This window comes from Channa argus, chromosome 13 (assembly GCF_033026475.1).
Source record: "Channa argus isolate prfri chromosome 13, Channa argus male v1.0, whole genome shotgun sequence".
Classification (NCBI taxonomy): Eukaryota; Metazoa; Chordata; class Actinopteri; order Anabantiformes; family Channidae; genus Channa; species Channa argus.
The window spans coordinates 13,405,194-13,420,544 of record NC_090209.1 but is presented as its reverse complement, the minus strand read 5'-3'; the positions used below and the strand labels follow the sequence as shown (position 1 = coordinate 13,420,544).

General features: G+C 37.3%; 2 protein-coding genes across 2 annotated transcripts; both read right to left on the bottom strand.

The window, feature by feature from the left end:
- Window positions 1-392: 392 nt before the first annotated feature.
- senp1 (SUMO specific peptidase 1) lies at window positions 393-8,020 on the bottom strand. Its single transcript, XM_067526990.1, has 18 exons — window positions 7,400-8,020; window positions 7,083-7,141; window positions 6,782-6,969; window positions 6,621-6,696; window positions 6,306-6,498; window positions 6,046-6,181; window positions 5,833-5,951; window positions 4,999-5,285; window positions 4,845-4,908; window positions 4,623-4,661; window positions 4,419-4,503; window positions 4,170-4,310; window positions 3,768-3,899; window positions 3,420-3,623; window positions 3,252-3,331; window positions 3,041-3,125; window positions 1,570-1,665; window positions 393-1,486 (listed from the first exon to the last, which is right to left on the bottom strand). The coding sequence occupies exons 1-18, from the start codon at window positions 7,531-7,533 to the stop codon at window positions 1,424-1,426; spliced, it is 2,181 nt and encodes a 726-aa protein (XP_067383091.1). The 5' UTR covers window positions 7,534-8,020; the 3' UTR covers window positions 393-1,423.
- A 1,105-nt stretch (window positions 8,021-9,125) lies between these two features.
- LOC137139331 (protein lifeguard 2-like) lies at window positions 9,126-14,713 on the bottom strand. Its single transcript, XM_067526401.1, has 12 exons — window positions 14,430-14,713; window positions 12,553-12,643; window positions 12,310-12,398; window positions 12,108-12,172; window positions 11,974-12,027; window positions 11,818-11,868; window positions 11,659-11,698; window positions 11,309-11,346; window positions 11,000-11,087; window positions 10,746-10,841; window positions 10,488-10,541; window positions 9,126-10,380 (listed from the first exon to the last, which is right to left on the bottom strand). The coding sequence occupies exons 1-12, from the start codon at window positions 14,442-14,444 to the stop codon at window positions 10,231-10,233; spliced, it is 831 nt and encodes a 276-aa protein (XP_067382502.1). The 5' UTR covers window positions 14,445-14,713; the 3' UTR covers window positions 9,126-10,230.
- Window positions 14,714-15,351: the final 638 nt, after the last annotated feature.

Below are 15,351 nucleotides of genomic sequence, written 5' to 3'. Positions count from 1 at the left end.
ATCCAAAGGGACTTTGGAAAAGTGAGGTACAAGGCAAGCAAAAATCTAAGTCAAGGAGAAAACATCAAAGCAAAGTGCTATCAGAATCATGTCCAAACAGCTGAATTTGGACTCCAATCAAGATGTAGTAACTGGATCCACTACAGCTCAATTTTGAGTGTCAAGACAAAGGCCATGAATAATTATGTGCATATGATATTTTTCATTTAATAAATTAGCAAAGATTTCAAAAAAACGTCTTTCGTGTTGTTATTAAGGGGTATTTTTTGAGGAAAATAATGAATTTGATCCATTAGGAATAAGGCTGTAATATAACAAAGGTTGAAAAAGTAAAGTACTGCGAATACTTTATAGATGCACTGTATATGAAACCCAAATGATACACACAGTCACACCGCATTAGAATTTATTGCCAAAACAGATTTTGGTCTAGATAAAAATATAAAGATACGTAAAAAAAAGTATATTACACTGTCAAGATGCTGTATATATTTTAAGTATAAACAAAGTTCAAAATATACTGAATATACCCAAATGTTACTATTAAACAAGAGATTTATATATAAAATAGACTTTGAACGGTAAGTTACAATCTTTTATCAAGGCTAACAAAATAAAAAGTAAATGGCCAAACATTTTTATTTTACTGCTTTAGGATGTATTGAAGTCTGTCTTGTCACAATTACAAGCTATTGCAAGGTAAGACAAAGTGTTTTCTTTAAAAATCATACTCTGAGGCAATGTCACATTTGAATTCTTTGCATTTAATCAGAAGTATTACAAAAATAATGTTTTAGTTGTAATGTTCATATTTCTGCCAAAAATAACAAATCTCAAATACAAAGAGCCCAATTGTCAAGACTAAATGCCATTCAAAATTCTGTTTTTGGGCATATTTTCACGGTAAACTCAAATTTTGCACATACCATGAGTATCAAATACTGACAGTTGAATCAAAATATAGTATTACTGTCATTGTAAATATGCAGCATAACAAACTCATCCCCCCGTAAGACAAAAACTTGTAAACTGTTTGTCTGCCTCAAACCAAATGTTGCTGCTCAGAGTATGGTCTGTAGGTCAGTACATGACTGATTCCAAAACCAGCTGCAAAAAACAAAACATGCAGTGTTTCAGCTGCTATACTGATGCTCAATCGTTGCACCACAATCAAAGGAACTGGAGAACACGACTAGGAGGCAGTGTTTTGACGCTCCAGCAACATCCTGTCAGCCAAGATCAACTAAGGGCTTGACTGACCTTAGGGGAAGGAGCACAGCAGGGCTGGTTCCTGATGTGATGAGCTGGTGTACAAGTCTTTCCCAGAGCAGTACTATTGTCAATGAATCCTGCTTCCATATGAATGTTACAATTTGTATTTTTAAACACTGTGAGCTGATCATACAAGTCCACATTCCTGACATCACAACAGCTTACGATTCAGAATCTCCCATACCATCCTTCTTCTGAAATACGGCATGTGTGTCTATGGATCAAAAGAAAATGTCATCTGAGTCATTGCCAATTTCCCAAATAAAACTCCTCTGTGTAAATGCTGTTGGTAATTACCTGTGTGAATGAGATTCTCTTGTCTTTGGTAATGTAATCTGCATACTTGCATGTGAACATTCCACAGTCACTACCATTCATCTGCTGAGGGATTTCCTGAGAGCAAACAAGCAATGAAAATGCTAATAAGCATTACAAATGTACTCTAACCTTTGGGATGTTTCCCTTCTGCATTAGACATTTTGCAACTGCATTCTTTATAGGTAATAAACAGCATTTTTTTGTCACAAATATCTTCTTTTTTACCTCTGGTGTATCCTTGCATCAATGCTTTAAAGGATGCCTTCACTGATTTTGAATTAGCTTCTTTTGCTTCTAGTTTACTTCATGTAAATAAACGCTATTAAATTTCCCTTTGAAGTCCCTATATTACAATATCTGTATATGTCTAGCTTATGGTCAATCTGCACCCCAATAATGAAAAACTCCTTCAGGTGAAGTCATCTGGAGGTGTTTTTCAGCTAGAAGCAGAGAAATATTTTGATATAGGGAAGTCAGAGGGAATGTTAAAAGCATTAATGTACATTTACACTAAACTAAAACTATAGAAAGCAAGTTAAACATTGGTGAAGTTGCCCTTTAACTAATCTGTCTTTTGTGACAATGTTAAAAACAGTTGGTAAGACAAAAAAAAAACTGTAAACAGCTCAATAGAACAAGACGACTGGAACAGGCATAATAGATTCCTACAGGGCAGGCTGCTCCTCTGGTAGTTAACATAAAATGGGGCTAAAAATATATTTTATAAAATAATGCAATTCTACTTGTGTACTTAAGTAAACAGGCATGTTGCTTTTCAGTAGTAGCCACTTGATAGATGGTCAAATGAAAACAAGGGGCTTGTATGCCAATAGATAAAACAGGCATCTCCTTCTTATCTAGTAGTACGAGAGGCGTTCTGTCTCTCCATCAGCCCCGAATGAATTCCCTCATTTCAGTAACTCCACTCTTTTGTTTTCATTGAAATTCTCGGCTTTGTGCACGGTTATAAATTGCATTTAACACATATATTTCCTCCATCATTACATTTCAACTAACTGCTGGCGACCAAACTGCTGACTGCTTTACACAAAACTGTAATGGATTTACAATAAAAAGTAGTGCAGGCAGCTGTAGATGAGTTGCTAGAGCAGTCGCCCACAAACCACAGAATCACTGGTTTGACTAGCCAGGTTGCCCCTGGTGTGAGCTAATTACTTATTATGCTGTTTCTAAAAACTGTTAATCATGTTGGTTATAAGTGTTCTATTAAATGACTAATTGTAATTGTAGTCCACTGTAACAATGCTGCATGGAAGCATAGATTTACACAAACTGGCCAAGTACTAGTTCTACAAGTATAACCTAGAAATTTCTGCTTACTAATGGAAAACCATGTAGAATTATTTTTTTTTAATTAAATGTATTAGACGACAGCTTGACATGTGACAACACTGAGAAACAGACAAGCCCTTATTCACATAGGACTTACATAGCTCTTTTTGCTGTGCAGAGTCCAGCCTGAGGTATCAAGCTCTTTGCCCTTCTTGTCCTTACTTTCCTGTTGCAGGTATACACTAGGGAAACAAATGACTTAGTATTTATGCATGTTAACTGCTCACAAAAGTCAATTTGCCTGGCAAACATTTATCTCTCCAAATATGTAATTCAAGAAAGAAATCTTTTCTGATAATGAAACTTACAACAATATTTTGCACGCCTCATCATTGGTTCCTCCCATTGAATCAAAATACATGATAGCCTTTTTCCGGAAATCCACCACCTGATCAAAAAAGTTGCTGAATAAAAATACTGCAATATAAATCCCATTTTCTTCCTCCATAGTCATAAAAATGGTCATTTAGACTCACCGAAAGGCACCAGTGCACCCCCAAGTGGACAGGAACCAAGAGGATGTCTTTAGAAAAGATGTCCATCTTTTTGGTCCAGCGGCGAACAGCAGAGTAGCCACTGCTGCGGAGCTTGGGGTAGAAAAAAGTGTTGAACGTATTAACTGATGGCAGCCTGGGATTCTTACTGCGCTCAACCAGCAGGTTCATGTAAAAGTTGATCACCTGAGAAATTAAGGAAAGAAAGACTCAATTAATTGTGGGTCCGTTATATCACAAATTCTACATGAACAATACAGTCTTGTCATGTTTTTTTTGTATTATTGTGTATCGTTAACAATAACAAAGGAAAGGATCGTGTTCACTCACCTCGTCATTGAGCCAGTTGAGGTTGCTGAGGGTCTGCAGGTCTTTGCGTGTAAGGCTAAGACCAAACCCTTCACTTAATACTTCATGAGGACTACCTCCTCTCAGCGCCCTGTTTACCTCAGCCTCCATTGCCTTAACAGAACAAGACATGAACAATCTTAAATATTGCACTCATTACCAATGAATTTGTTCCAAAAATCTTTAAAGCAGCTAAAACAAGACAAAGTATTTAAAAGTAGGACTTTTAACTCTGATCAGTGGAAATAGCCCAGAACATCTCTAAATACTGTAAAACAACCTATAGCACAAAGAAAAAAACAAAAAAACAAAACATAATTTAGACAAACATTTAGTTACTGTGCACATCCAACTGGATTGCTACTGAAATTACAATAAATATACCTCGGTGAGTTCAGGGAATTCTGTTTTTTCTTCTATAGGCTTTGGCTCTTCTATCACAGGAGTCAAAGGAACCTCCTTCTCCAAAGGAACTCGAACATGGACCTCCACATCTGGGCTGCACTGTCCCTCTTCAGACAAGCGCTAAGAACAAATAACATAAAACAATCTGAAATAACAGAAGTTTTAAAAAAAACAAAAAACATTTATGATCAAACCGAATCTGAGACAGTGTTTTATTAGCACAGTCACCTGTCGCAGTAGCTTAGCAGCCAGGGCCTCCTGCTCTTCTATGTGTCGCCTTCTTTCTCTTGCCCGAGAGTCATACATACTTGTCCTAGTGATATATATATATATAAAAACATGTTTTATTTAGGATCTATACAATTAAAATCAATTAGCTAGCTGCTAAAGAACTTAGCAGCCATATGATTAAATTCAACAGCATGTACTCACAATTCTTTGATCCATAACTCAGCCTGGAAACATGGCACACTGTAGTAACAGAGGTATATGTTATTGTTTATCACAAAACTTGTTTTGATTAAGGTTTTTCTGACTGTATATTGTACTGCTCCTAAAACCCCCACACTTAATTTTCAAAGTCTTTAAACTGACGGCTTCATAATGAAATCATTGTATGTTGACTACTTTTAGATCATGTCAACAAATACTAACCTTGAACCATCTTGCTTTTTGCCCTTTTGCTCATTTACAATAATTACAGAGTCACCATCATATGCTAAAAATAAAGACAAGAAGATTAAAATTCAGAAGACACAATTAACTTTTGTCTACATAATGTGTACATTAAGTGTACACACAATCCGACCTGATGATTGCGTGTCCTGAGAAGAGTTATCCTGCAAAGCAGATGGGGAGGGAACTGATGTAAGAGTAGCTGCTTGGCTGGAGCTTAGGTCAGTGTCCAGAGACCAGGTTTGTATCGTGGGTGGCTTGCTGGAGGCCCCCACTGGGCTAGGGAGGTTGCTGGAGCTCTGGCTTGACATCCCCCTTGGGCTGGGGGGACTGCTGGGTCCATCTGAAGTTCCTGCTGCTGCTGACCCAGTTGGGGAAGAAAACTGTAACAGTCTGTGGCTGGTGGTCAGAAAGCTGGTACTGATAAAAATGAGAGAGGAAAAAGCAGATGACAGAGCAGGCACCATTTAAATACAGTTTAGGCATAATGGAAGGGTTAAATGGAGAGGAACAGAATTATTTAAACAAATGCTCAGTACCCCATAAAGACAAAGTGAGAACAGAATTTCATAAATCTCTGCAAATGAATACACAATTTAACTGTATTTGGACTTTGTATTCGCAGTAAAGATGAATATTCACTACTAGCTGTTATCCTTTTAAGTCAATTCCAGCTATAAAGTATAAGTGGAATTAAAAGAATATTGCTCAAGAAAGGCACAACTGTAAATACATACCCAGATTATGCTCTACTTGGGCTTTAATACATATCCTAACATTAATATGGTTTTGCTTTAAGAAAGAATCACTGTTAAACTTTACTATATCAGCAATTGTGTGCAGTTTTTAAATCTAAGTACATGAAGCTATGCAACCCAAAATATGTTTTACCTATCTATATCTATAATACATGTTGGCCAGCATGACTGACATTAATAAAAGATTCTGTATTGGTATATATACGTACAAATCTCTGTGTGACCTCACGATGGCATGTGAGCTACCGTTGTGAAGGCAAGACGACTGGCCACCAGAGACTATGGTCAGAAGCTGCCTGTACACTTCCTTCTCTTCTTCACAAACGGACTGCACAAACAAAGGAAAACCATGAGATCTATAAAGAAATGCAACAACTAAACTAAAAGGGGTCACATGGAAAATGATTGTGCAATTGTCTGACCTCCATTGCTGTGCAGCAGGGCCTGGCCCTGTATATGTGGCCAGATGAGGTACTGTGCGTTGGACTCTGCACCACTTTGATGGGAAATGTCTTCTCATACATGCTGGTGCAGGAGCTGCTTGTTGTGGCTGGGCCACTGCACAAAGTACAGACATATTACATTTTGATAAACCCTACTTCACCAACTGACAACAGTGCAAGCCATAAAACAACCACTAATACAAAAAAATATCAAAAGTTTTTCTAGAGAATAATACTACCTTTGGGTCACGTATGGTCTGAGGTTTATGGACCTGCCTAGTCGTGGTGAGGGTTGCAGTGTAGAGGTGATTGAGGGTGGCAAGTTAACGGAGTGTCCATTTGTTTTCGCCGCTTCACGATGTATAGGATTCATACACACTTGCCGCCTGCAGACTTTTGATCCCATCGTGGACTTCTCACTACGCAACCATTCTAAAAATAACAACAACAACAAAAAAAGACAGTAGAGCAATTAACTTCTCTCCAAGAGCCCAACACCTGCACAAACCCTAGCTACCTCGATGCAGTCATAATGATTAAGGGGATAATCTTACCTGATTTTGATGTTTTCCACTCCAAAGTTGTTGAGGGAGCAGCAAACGTGTCATTCAGGGAGTTCCTTTCAATGACCTCAAACCAAACACATTCATGTTTAAATAAGAGTAAAATCTGTATCAACAAGCTTGCGCTAAGCCCCTAAAAATTCACTCCTTACCGGCCTCCCTGCCCAGACTGCTGCTGATGTTGAGGGCTGTGGCTGATGTTCTTGAGGTGGAGGACCAGGGGAGGTAGGCAGTATATTTCTCAAAGTAGGGCTTACATTGTTCCTCATCCATGTAGCCACGTTGGTGCTATGACTTTTTACCCCTTCAGCTGCAATCTTGACAGTGTCAATAAGATCCCCTTGATTTGAAACAGACATCAGACAGACAAGAATGTAAAATGGGTATCACTGATTTGACTAAGGCTGTGTGTTGTTGCATCTTAACTATTAACGATGTGACAAATGCAATTACCCATTCGTGATTTCTTTATCATTATGCCGTCTTGATCGATGTTATGTCCATCTTCCAAACTTAGGGTAAAACACAGATCGATGCTTTACCGTCAATGACATTTATTTCGCCAAACTATAAAACAGTTTTACCACATCATACTAAATGGTTAAAACGATGAATAACCATTTAAGCTATAAATGGCGGCTCTGCCGAAACTGTAAATAGACTCATTTCATAACTTCAAAGCAACTTGGGGACATTTTGGCAAGTCTTTTTAAACACACACTGAGGAATAGCTAGCGTTATACAATGAAAAATGTTGTTACAGCTCATACCATTCAAGTGGTCTTTTCCTTCTCATCTGACTATCTCCCGGGGCCCGGTGTTCACCTGAGTGTTCCGCAGTGGGGACATCATTGCGGAGATTGGCAAAACTTGTTTCTATCCATCCGTAGATTTTATTCAACATGACTCAAAAGTTTTAGAAATAGCGCCGCTGCTTCAAAAATAAATCGCTTTTGATGCCTCCAGCCTACCTGTCAATGCTATCAACCGAAAGAAAGCGGATGTATTTACTTCGACAAAGGCGATTTAGCTGAGACTACTTCAGAGACCAACACTCCTCACAATTATAGTTTTATTTTCCCACTAAACGAGCTATCCGTTAGCTAGTTAGCAGATAATTCAGCTAGCTAGCACGCTATGCTAACTGCTTACTAGCTAATGTTGCTAGCTGCACGGCTAATTTGTTGAATTATGTTTAATTTCTGATAGGAATGCGATAATACGCAACCGGCGCGTCAGGAAAAACTATTATCATTTTGATTCACACCCTAACTCATTTATATATCATTAACGTGACTTTAAATTGCATATAAACTCGTTGAAGAATAACATCTCCCGCTTCTTCCTTATTCAAAACCACAACATGGCTGAACGAGGCGCTCCACTATCGCACTCTGTGATTGGACAATAGGATTCCTTAAACGTCAGTGTACCAGAGATTTACTGGTTCATTGCAGGCTCGGGAGACAATTTAATTTCACGTCACACCCGCCGGCATTGACTTGATAAAACAATCACATGTACGCGCCACATGCACGCGCCACATGCACGTTATTGTTTGGCATTACTCTCCGTCTACAAACACCATTGCATATGTAAAAATAGCATTGTTCCTTTTTGATTTTCCTATCAACATTTGTTTATATAATTAGAGGTAGATTAGCTTTACACCAAACACATAAGTCATAGATCCACTGTTATTTTTCCCTTAATACACCCATTACATAAAGAGTGTTTTCAGGGGACCGAACATTCATAATTGATCCAAACATAATTCAAAAAGGTTAGAGCAATGAGAGTCAACTAGTTAAATTAGCAAACATGCAAGCCAATAAGATGTGTTGCATATACCTCATGTTATTTTTATAATGTAATCTAACAAAAGTTATAAAATACAAAACAGGTTGCACTACTCTGTATGACATAATATCATAGGCAGCGTACTGAACAATGAGTGAGGACCCTCAAAGGGATCATCATGGTTTTGTTTGGACAATTAGTATGTCATCTTTGCATCAAAACACACACCACATTCCCTGCCCAAGCAGCAGAACATTACCTACATATAATCCTTAGGTAGCATGTTATTATCTTTAATGACTAATTTGTACAGACTAAAAAGCCAGATAAATATGAATCATTAGAATGAATATTTTTTTGCAGTTGATTTTACTGTATAATAGAAACAATTCAGAAAATAAAATATAAAGAAACTGACAAAAAGAAATTATGAAATTATAAAACTGATATTACACCTTTTTTTGTCCTATCCTGCTGAAAAGTGGCATGTTGTTTTAAAAAATGTTCTTACATGAAGTTTTGCATCAACGGTTGACAAAGATAACTCATTAAAGAACCGCTTTGTACGTTCATACATGTTCACTCTTCATGAAATCGCCAATAATACAGATACAATTCAGGGTGCTCTTAAACCAATGCTCTGCTGCATCAGTATTATTGAGCAGTAATCCAAAGCAGTTTAAGAAGACTAATAAATCTATTTTAAGCTTTAACCATTTTATTTCACACACTTTCTAAAATATATCACTCCGTCATAAAAAAATAAACTTCAAATGACACGAGATAGGGCATTCAAGCTCAACAAATGTAGTCCTTATCAAAAGTTACTGTAAATCCGTGCACTTGTGGCACTGTTATTTGTATATTTAATTATCATATGCCACAAACCAAATAAGTTTCAATAACAGTAGGACCAATAACTATAATGCTCACAATCAAGATTTGATCAAACAAAATACGTTTCTTGAAATAAATAGTGTAAACAATCTTCATTCTTTAAGTAAAATCACACAGTAGATAAACAACACAGTAACTATACACACTGCATCAATATAAATGTAATCAATAACATTTTCACTTTTAAACTGAACAAAAATCAACATATTGATCTCACAGTATATATTGTATATGAGTAACAAATCAAGGCAGCGAAAAGCATCAAAAACCCAAACCCAGCATACAACAATTTTTTATGTAACTTCAAACTGTGAGAGACTTTCTTATACCTCACAGTACTGAGATATTGCCAGATATGAAAGAAAACACTGGGAAAATATATGTTTCATTTTTACACCCTTACTTCCCATTGGTAAGCCAAAGCCAACGGCAGTAGTCCAGTTATGGGGTGATTGGACTTGGCATAGTTGGGGCTTTTGTAAGGGCCATGCATTTTGCATCATAAATCAAATGTCTTTTTAGGAGCATGGAGGTTTGTTGTTTGCAGGAAATTTGTAATACCAAAGCAAGCATGAACATGAGGCACCCATGCTGCTTCAGGGGCACTCACAAAAAGTTTTACCTACGTTTGCTGGAGCAATAACACGGACTTACTAAATGTTTCTAGCTGGTAAAGCTAGGTGGAGGTGGAAACAGACATCTTGTGTGGATGACTACTGAAATAATATCTATGTACATGTATAGCTATACAAGTACACGTTTTATTACCTTATAAGTAGCAGGCAAAAAGTACAGTTACAGTTGGAAGCACTGATATCACAATAGCCAAAACATTAAAGGACTTTGCCTACATCTACATACTGGTGTATTTTTTGTTTGTAGGTTAGAAGGTAAGAGTGATGAGTTACTCTCGTTTTGTTCCAAAGATTTGGAGGAAGAAGGAAAAGATGTAGATGATATCCAGGTAGATATTAAGAGTGGCAAAGACATACTCTTCTGGACTCATAGTGTATCGCTTGTTCCCCATGAGTAGCTGGGTGTCAAATGCCAAAAACTAGAACAGAAAAAAAAAAAACAGCAAAGTAAGACATCCTTTTGTTTAGTTTTTATTCTGATACAACCTTTTTAATAATAATGAGAAAAAAGTGTCTGTACTCTTACCATGGTAAACAGTATGGCTCCCAAGACAGCATAGACAGAATCTAACCAGGGTACCTAAATGACAAAAATTACGTGATTGGATGTGATTCGAGTATTTAGAGCAGCCCTTGAAAAGCACACTTTCCAAAAAATAATTTATATACAATGGGACAATTGCAAAATTTACATTTGTATTTGATACATGTCAAAATCCTTCACGTTCTGGTCATAAATAACACTCAAATGGTGTAATTGCTTGTTTTGGAAAATCATACTCACATATTGAAAGGGAAGAACGAGTGCCAACACTATTCCAGAAATGAACATAACCATGCAGAAGACAAAGAGCACACCTTGGTATGATGTCACATCAAACTGTAAGAAGAAAGCACATGAAATCAAACCTCATGTTTTAATCCACCAGCATGACACTGACACGCACAGAGGGTTTTCACTCTCAATCCTGCATACTGTATTCTGTATATTTAATTAAAAAGTTGGGTCAGAAAAGGAAAAGGTGGTATTTTTCTCACCTTGGTTTGGAAGCTGAAGAGTGTAACAACGAGACAGACTGCTACTGTGATGCCCAGGCACATCACCACTGACTTGGTGTTATAGTAACTATTAAATAACAAGAAGCATGCACACCTTATTGAAAATATTCTAAAGTTTTCTTTACAAAATATTTACTATATAGCTCTACATTACTGGCCACGTACACTAACTCACTTACTACTGTACTAATACATTGCTATCAAATGAATGTCTAAGAAATGCATGCATAGCCAGCACAAGACAAACACTAAGTAAAAAAAGTCAAAAATAAGCAAATAAGAGTATACCTGGACAACATCCCTGTCATGTAGGAGAGGGACAGGGTCTGTAATAAGAAACATGATAAACATGCGAAAAATGCAGAAATACGTTTAAATGTCACTATGTTTCTGGAAAGTCCTAAATGAAGGGCATTCCTTTTCCAGAAAAAGTATCTGCTCATTTTTGCTATCAACCAACATAATTTTATTATATATTTAATAATAAAAGTGTACATTAACAGACCATTTATGAATCTACATTATAGAATTTTAAACCTCAGTCCATAGGTTTGATTTAGTGTAAAAAACAAAACAACAGAGAATTCAGTGTCTGGAAATGTGTATAAAAAATTTGCAAATGTCATTATTGTACTTACAAAGATGGCAAGCAAAATCAGATTCCATGGAAACTGTCTCCTGTAGAAGTGAGGAATATCTTTAAATATATATATATATATATATATATATATATATATAATGTCAAAAATTAAATTTGTATTTTAAAATTGTATTTATTACTTTAATTCTTATTTTACCTTGGTGCAGTGCAGCAAGATAGAGTCAGGTATGTGACAAAGAACACAGCGCTGTTAAACAACAAAAATATTGTCAGATATGTTGTGAGATAAAAGTGAGATGAACCAGAAATGTAAGTGTCTACTGTTTTGCAACTGTCAAAACTTTCTACTTACTAAGAAGCCCAGTACCACCCAGGGTTGCTTTGAATGTAGCCCTTTACAGGGTCACTAAAAGAAGCAGAGTCGTAGTAAGTAAACTCCGTGAATGGGTATACATATAAGAGATATTTGAAAAAGACTGGCCTCACCAGAATGTGAAAAGGGCCACAATAGCGAGAGTGACCAAAAGTTGGATCATCAAGATGGTGTACACCTAAAAGAAAACATCTTAAAGTGAAAAGATCTGGCCTCTAAAGTTTAACAATGTTCATCTTGGATAAATACAATGGTGCACAGCATCCCAAACACATTTAATAATGTCATCAATATGCCTAATAAAGCTTTTGATACCTTACGGATAAAGATCCTCCTGATGTTGCGGTCATCCCAGGTAAACTCTGTGAGCATCTCAACATCATTATAGCAAGGAGCAGAGGTACCTTGAGAACACATTTACACTTACAATGCATTTTCAGCTCACATGTTCTTATAACTAATTGCTTTTCTACAGCACCATTCCACAACGTGACAGGCATTGTTCAATATATTTGTTAAAAACAATGACAAACATAGAACAATAATGTGTTGTCATACCTGCTGTGGCTTCGTCATAGCTAGGTGGAGTTGGTGACACTAAGGCCTGTCCACTGGAGGAGCCATTGGTGGCTTTGTTTGCAACTGAGAGCTGAAAAAGATGAACAATTTGAATTCTTTTATTTCATGATCTGTTACTCATTTTAGAAAACATAAGTAGATATTTTAGAACAAAAAGTAACCCTTTTTTTGTGCTTATTGTAAAATGATTTGGATCCTACTGGTTTTGTAATGTATGTGTCATGTATCATGTAGGTAATCATATAACTAATATAACTGTGAATGCATGCATCTTAAAGTTATAATTCATAATATTCCACTATAGCTCTACAATGACTGTTATACATTCTATAGAGTTTAGATGTATTGTTACCTTCCAACTTATGGCTAATGTTTTTCATTGCTCAGGTGGCTGTCCCCTTGTCTTTTCCACTCACCACTCTAGTCTTAACATTATTTATTGAAATAAACCCCATTGTTGCACAAGGCTTCCTGTGGTCTGCATCTGGCTCCAAGTCTAATATTGCGACAATACATCCCAACCAAAGAGACTCAGCAGGCTACTTGGTTACTTGCTCCTCCATGTACATTCTTTTGTCCTGTGCTCCTGGCTTGTACAGTCATGACTGCCAGTTGTCACATGGTCACATCCATGAGAAGAATACTGGGAGCATTAGCACCCACTACATAAGAGACAACGATGATTTAGCCTACAAGGAGGAGTTACAACACCTGGCTGCGTGGACAGTAACCTGCTCCTTAACTCCACCAAGACTAAGGAGATCATTGCGGACTTTAGAAGGAAGAACAGAGACGCACATGACCCCATCCACATGAATGGGATGGCTGTTGAACTTGTCACTAGCTTTAGGTTCCTGGGGATCCACATCTCAGAGGACCTGTCCTGGAACACCAGCAGCTCCAGTCTGGTCAAGAAGGCTCACCGGCGACTTTTCTTGTTGAGGACACTGAAAAAGAACTACCTGTCTTCAGGCATCCTGGTGAACTTCTACTGCTGTGCGATAGAGAGCATCATCACCAGAGGTATCACAGTCTGGCAAGGGAACTGCACTGTTGCTGAGCGCAAGGCACTGCAGCAAACATCACAGGACCTCCACCTCCAGCCATTCAGGAATTCCAGAGGAAACGCTGCCTGCGCCGTGCTCGCAGCATTCTCAAGGACTCCTCTTACCATTCCCATTGACTGTTTAACATCCTGCACTCCGAGAGGCTCTTCAGGAACCTCTGGACAAAAACCACCAGACTAAGGAACTGCTTCTTTCCCACAGCTGCTACATTACTGAACTCTGCCCCCCGCTGAGCTCTCACTCCCCTACACACTCATCTCCCTTGCACGTATAAACATTGAACTGTATCCATCTCCGACACTGGTCCAAATCCTCATTCATTTCACTCATCCATATTCTGAATACTATCTTATGTTATTTTTAATGTAATGGAACAATTTGCACATACTTATATATAAATGTTTATAGTTTCTGCTGAGTCAAACATCTGATAACACACATTCATCTGTACATCATGTCCATAGTATTTTCACCTTTATATTATGTCCACAGTACTTCCATCTATATATTAGTCCATAATAGTGTAATTATAGTAATAATAGTGACCATCTTGTACATAATATAGCTTATTACACTTCTGGTTAAATATTAAACAGAATTTCATTGCCTTGCACTTGTGTGATGACAATAAAGTTAAATCTAAAAGAATGGCCTAGAGACGTGTGCAACGGTTACATAATTATTTGCGACACACAGTCTTACACTGACAATACAAAATTGCTTCTATAATCGCAATTAATCTTGGATGAGGACGGAAAGTTTAACTAAATTACAACAGTGAGCTCATACCTTGCCCTGTGTCATGATGCCGGCTCGTCGTTCTGCAGTAGGTTATGTTGTTCAGTATGCCAACCAGTCAGTGGGTCTCTGGTGTCTCCTCTCTTGATGTTGTTCTTTTTGCAGGGTTTAGCTACGTATGACAGCGATGAGAAAGGACTTTGGATGGACAGTTTCGTTCTTGCCTGCTCAGACTGAAAAACCCGTGACGATTTAGTGATGTAATCCCGAAAACACGCAGTTAAGAATCGGTTCCCCCTCCCTCCCCCGTGGACGGATGTTCTAGTAACATCCAGGTGAAGCTGCCCCATAGAGGAAAGCAGGGACTGTACCACATCACCATGAAAATGGGGAGGATGGATGTCTGCATGATGCATTAAGAGAGAAGTCGGGAAGTTTGGTCTGCAGCAAGAAGCAGGAGGGGGAGACTGCAGAGGCTAAATATTGTGGATTTTCCAGATTTGCACCTAAATTAAAATGTTTTTTTTTTTTCTGAATTGGAATCTTGTGTTTGAATCATTCGAAACAAAAGCAGCTTTGAATAAAAGAATTAAAAAAATACAATCAGTTAAGGTATTCATTACTGACATTCATCCAAACTGTTAGATTAAAATGAGGATGCAGAATAATACAAAGACGCCTTAATAATAATAATAATAATAATAATAAAAGTCTTTGGTATATTTGTATCAATATTCAAACTAAAACTGACCTACTGTGGATTTATTTTAAACATAAAGTAGCTAGATGGTAGGAACAAATGAAGTATAAAGTGGAAGAAGTATTGCAAGAAATGCTATTCAGATAGGGGTCTAGATTCTAGTCAAGACCTAATTTCTGTGAATGTTCATTCAGTTCTGTGTAATTTCATGTTTGTAATAATAATAATAATAATAATAATTTTCATGACACTTCCACATTCCGAGCTAACAGA

Bases quoted from the DNA above. Each gene is read 5' to 3' on its own strand.
- senp1 (XM_067526990.1), bottom strand. From the start codon at position 7,533: ATGTTGAATAAAATCTACGGATGGATAGAAACAAGTTTTGCCAATCTC. The intron at 6,970-7,082 runs GTAATTGCATTT...TTTCAAATCAAG, and splicing joins GATAAAGAAATCACGAATGG to GGGATCTTATTGACACTGTC. The intron at 1,487-1,569 runs GTAATTACCAAC...TTTGATCCATAG, and splicing joins AGAGAATCTCATTCACACAG to ACACACATGCCGTATTTCAG.
- LOC137139331 (XM_067526401.1), bottom strand. The intron at 10,842-10,999 runs GTGAGAAAAATA...TTCTTCTTACAG, and splicing joins TCTTCAGCTTCCAAACCAAG to TTTGATGTGACATCATACCA. The intron at 10,381-10,487 runs GTAAGAGTACAG...TTTCTGTTCTAG, and splicing joins GAGCCATACTGTTTACCATG to TTTTTGGCATTTGACACCCA.